Source organism: Aplysia californica, unplaced genomic scaffold, assembly GCF_000002075.1.
Source record: "Aplysia californica isolate F4 #8 unplaced genomic scaffold, AplCal3.0 scaffold01186, whole genome shotgun sequence".
NCBI lineage: Eukaryota > Metazoa > Mollusca > Gastropoda > Aplysiida > Aplysiidae > Aplysia > Aplysia californica.
In genome coordinates this window covers 130,317-134,687 of record NW_004798456.1, presented here as the reverse complement: position 1 = coordinate 134,687, position 4,371 = coordinate 130,317, and the positions used below count along the sequence as shown (strand labels likewise).

Genomic DNA, 4,371 nt, shown 5'->3' with positions numbered 1-4,371 from the left:
TGTGTGTGTGTGTGTGTGTGTGTGTGTGTGTGTGTTAAAAGCTCTCATTGTTATGGCATTTATAGCATTTTAAGCACAATCACTAGCAGGGTGGTGTACGAGGAACTCTGAAAAGGAGTCGAATCAGCTGACTGTGGCGGATCACATACTGACCAACGACCAGAAATCGTGTGCACACGTCCGTCCGAACCCCGCGCGGGTTATCTCGCAATTTCTTGACCATTCATCAATCACCACCATGGAGGACGATGGGATTTGTAAACAGATGACATGGGGGAGAGAAGGGGGTAAGACTTGTGGATGAGAGAAAAGGAAAAAGGGGTGGACGAAAGGGTTAAGGATTAATGCAATTTTTTTTATTATATATGGATTCTTTAGGGAAGTTTGTCAGCCGCTCGCATTCCTGGATTACACAGTCACAGTGAAAAGGAGGAGTTTTTTTTTTTTCTTTTTGTTTATTTTGTTTGAAAATGTCAATGAGCCTATTGCAATTTTTTATTTAGAATAATTTTTTTTCCTTGGAAATTGTTTTTATTATTTCATTCTCTTTTCTTTAAAAAGTTAAAGAACAAGTTGAAACAGCATTTGTTTAAGGTAGTAAATCAACTAGTATCAACTTGACAGACAATTTCTGATAAAAGTGTAGATTTGTTTCTACATTAGGCCTTTGATACAAGAATTATTATAGACTTAAATTTTTTTGTCTTTTTTATCATGATTCGTGTGAAAATATTATTTTCTATTAATGGAAGGAGTTGAATTTGTCTCTGGGAAAGCAAAAATTACATTCAAATCATTAAAACTGTTGAAAACTTTGATTTTTTGGGGAAGGATGTTGTTGATCTGTTTACAGTTTCCGTCTTATTTTGATCTGTGAATATCAATGAAAAGAAATTTAAATTGAGGGAAAAGATGTCAAAGGTACAGTCAGTGAATGGTTGACAAAATAATAGCCTATAAATGCTTTCAAATGAGGGGATGGCTAGTGTTATGGCATGCTTTGTAGAGGTAAAAGAGTTGAGATTTGATGCCCTCCACCGTCCAACCTCACATCCCCTCCACCCTCCACTGTAAATCCCTTGACCTGATTCCCTCCACCCTCCTTCCTCCTATATCCCCCCCCCCCATCCTCTTTCTCCCTCTTCCCTGTATCCTCTGCCGCCCCCCCCCCCCCTTTCCACCGTCTGTCCCCTGACCCCCCACTCTGTTGTCTTTTACTAGATGTGTCATATTTTGTTGTCCACTCTCCGGATGTTTGTCTTCAGTCTGCAGAGCATTGAGTGATAAAGGATGGTTGGCAGGTGTTCTGGTGTGATTTGCTCCTTCTTTCTTATCAAACATCTATCGTCCTTATCTCTCCTCCTTCTTTTTTTGTGTTTATTACTACTCTCTTGAAACACATCTACTCTTCGCCACTCATACGACCTTATTTTGTGTTGCAAGTGCCGTATTGTTCTAAATAAAACTAAAACAGAGCACCGGCTATCTCAGTCTTTGTGGTGGGAGGTATCCCTATTAGGTAGGGTTGTCCCTGACAGGTACGGCGCCGTGGAATCAGGCTCTCGTCAAAAAAATCAAATTGAAGAAACTTGCATTTTTCCGCTGGTTTGTGAATTTTTATAAAATTTTTGTTTTTTGGCTCAACACCTTCCATGCCCTTTAAAGAACTCATTTCTGAGTAGATTTTCTGAAAAACGTTGAATATAAGCACAAAAAAATGTCAATTTTCAGTTGCCACGGACTCTTAACTTTGGCGGCCGTTTTCTCACTAATTTTACTTTGAAAACAGGTGACCCCCACCTCCTTCTTTCGCAAATATCTCGACTTGTATTTAAGATAGATATGTCTTTTTTTCATCTAAATAAAGACAAGTGAACAAGCTTTAAGACGATAACAATAACTCTACATTCCTAAAATTTGACGAGAGCCTGATTCCACCACGCTGCCTCACAAATGATCTAAATTGTGCAGATGGGGGTGTAAAACACTTACATTCAAACCTTAAAATGAAAAAGACTGCAGAGCTGGGTAAAAGAATTGAATATCCAACATAATAAGTAAAATTACTGGTTGAAAGTAGATGAAGAGCACAAGGAAAAAAAATGACGGTAATCACAAACTGGAAATTGTGTGGGTGCCAATTTTAAAAGGTTGTGGACTCATAACTTCATATTTGTTTGACTAGTAGTTTATTGTTAATTTAGGTGTTGCTGAATTGGGAATCTAACAATAATAATGAACCAACTGTTGAAAAGAAACACAGCTATGAGTGTGATTACCGTCATTTTCCCCCTGTCGTCTTCAGATGATAAGAATAATGATAATAGTGCAAACAATAATGATAATGATGGGTTACTCCTGACAGAAAGTAAAAGTTATTTTTATAAAGACTTTGGCGAATGGTATTGTTGAAGGTCTTCTGGTGCTATCTAGACAGTTTACTGTACTTCCAGACTGACTGGACGTTGTAACGACAATGCAGGGGCATTTTTGATTGAAGCTCTTGCTTTTATGATTGTGGTGGGTGGGTGGGTGGATCGATTGCGTCATATTTTGCTGTGTCGTTTAAATCAAAGAATGCTGGGAAAGATTATCAGTGGCAAATAAATTGTGACAGCGAGTGACCAGATGGGACTTTTTGCAAGAAATTAAAAACGCATGTATTTCTCGACTGGAAGAAAAACATTATTTTTCCTTGGTTAAAAAAACCCAACTCTATCAGTCTAAGATTGAAAGAAAGTTGCAATTAGTCTGTGACTGGAAGAAAAGCATGATTTGTCTATGACTGAAAAAAAAAAGAAAAAAAAAAGTAACCCACATAACGTTGTATTGTTACTTTTGCTGTAAGTGCTGACCGGGCTTGTGTTGGTATGTTGTGAAATGTTGTGTTTGTCAATTGGTCCTTTTGTCATGTGGCTATTTTTAGAGGTTTTATTGGTTTTTTAAAACAATTATTTTGTTGTTGTTGTTGCTGCTTGGTTGATTGTTTGTTTGGTTGCTGTTGTTATTGTTGTTGGGCATTTTGTTGTTGTTATTGCGGCTGGGGTTTTAAAATAATTTTTTGTAGAAAAGTGTTTAAATCAGCTTAATGAAATATAGTTGATTTTTGTTTTGTTTTTTGTTGTTTTTTTCCTCTTGTTTCGGGGTGGGGGTGGGGTAGGGGGAGGGTTAGGGGTCCTGTGTGTTTATGCTACAAAAAACAATCCCAATCCCAACCCCAGTCCCCCCTCCAAATTTTTTTTTTTCAACCTTTAAAAAACCCAACAGCCCCCTCCACACAAAACCCCCCCCCAAAACCCCCCCCCCCCCCCCCCACAAAAAAACAACAACAAAAACCCCCCAACAAAACCCAAAACAAAATAAAACAAAGACAACTGCCAAAAAATCCGAAGTTCAAGAAGATATCCTTGCACCTCAATATTCAATATTCTCGCCACTTTTCCATTCACTTCCAGCATTTGTGGGTATGTATGACCAGAGATCTTCTTGTTCCCTACTTTCTCAGCTAAACTCCTTATTGCTCCACCACATAATACGCTCATTCCTTTTTTTTCTTTATTCTCTTTTCTTTTTTTAAACAAGTTTCAGATAATGTCCTTTTTTTTGTTCAACCTATTTTTAATCCAAACGTTTCGGACTGACCCAAATTCACCCTTTACTTTTGAAACATTTTGTTGTTGTTTCATTTTGCTAACTCGTATTTCATTTTACCATAATTTTTAGAATATTGTCAACTGTTTAGATTAGAATAATACTAGATCTATGTCATTGTGTATTTATTTTTTACTTTGAAAAAAAAATCTTGTAGATATAGCTGTCTGGAAATTTGTAGTAAACCTAACTATTGTTTTCTTTTTTTCTGTTTGTTTTCGTCTGTCTATATTGCTCTTTTCCAACGGTAAATTGCTGTTGTTGAGCGTTGAAGAATCTTCCCTTGACCCCAGAATTCTTGCAGTTAGTTAATATCAGTGTATTCTGTAACATGTCAACAGCTTGCGAATTGGCCTTTATGGTGTCGATGTGCTTCTCTTCACCTTGAAACTCAACTCCTGTCGTTTTGTTTTAGACATTTTGTTTTTTTCAAATTTAAACCATGTGTTAACCAGTACTAGTGACAATTGTTTCGTTTTATTTAGTGCTAATTTTTCCTTGTTTTTCGGAACTATTCCCGAACCAAGTTTTTTAGTAATGACTAAGCCTTTGTTTCTGCTATTTAGAAGTTGGAGTCAAGCTTTTGGGGCTATAATGAGACATAGTGCACTAGGTATTAGACCCCTGTAGAAAAACTCCGGGAAATGTTGGAAAAAACTCAGGGCTTAAAGAGTTAATCTTGGGGCTGGGAAAGAGGTTCCCCCCCCCCCCCCCCAAAAA

The 4,371-nt window shown here is 37.3% G+C and overlaps 1 protein-coding gene across 4 annotated transcripts in view; it reads left to right on the top strand.

The window, feature by feature from the left end:
* LOC101858150 overlaps nucleotides 1-4,371 on the top strand; it is a 33,296-nt gene that overhangs the window by 23,804 nt on the left and 5,121 nt on the right. For 3 of the 4 annotated variants that reach the window (XM_005112115.3, XM_005112111.3, XM_013090230.2), the window contains exon 11: nucleotides 3,456-3,464. The exons of the other annotated variant lie outside the window; for it this stretch is intronic. In XM_005112115.3, coding sequence (XP_005112172.1) covers nucleotides 3,456-3,464 — 9 coding nt within the window. The remainder of the gene's footprint in view (nucleotides 1-3,455; nucleotides 3,465-4,371) is intronic. 4 annotated transcript variants of the gene reach the window in all.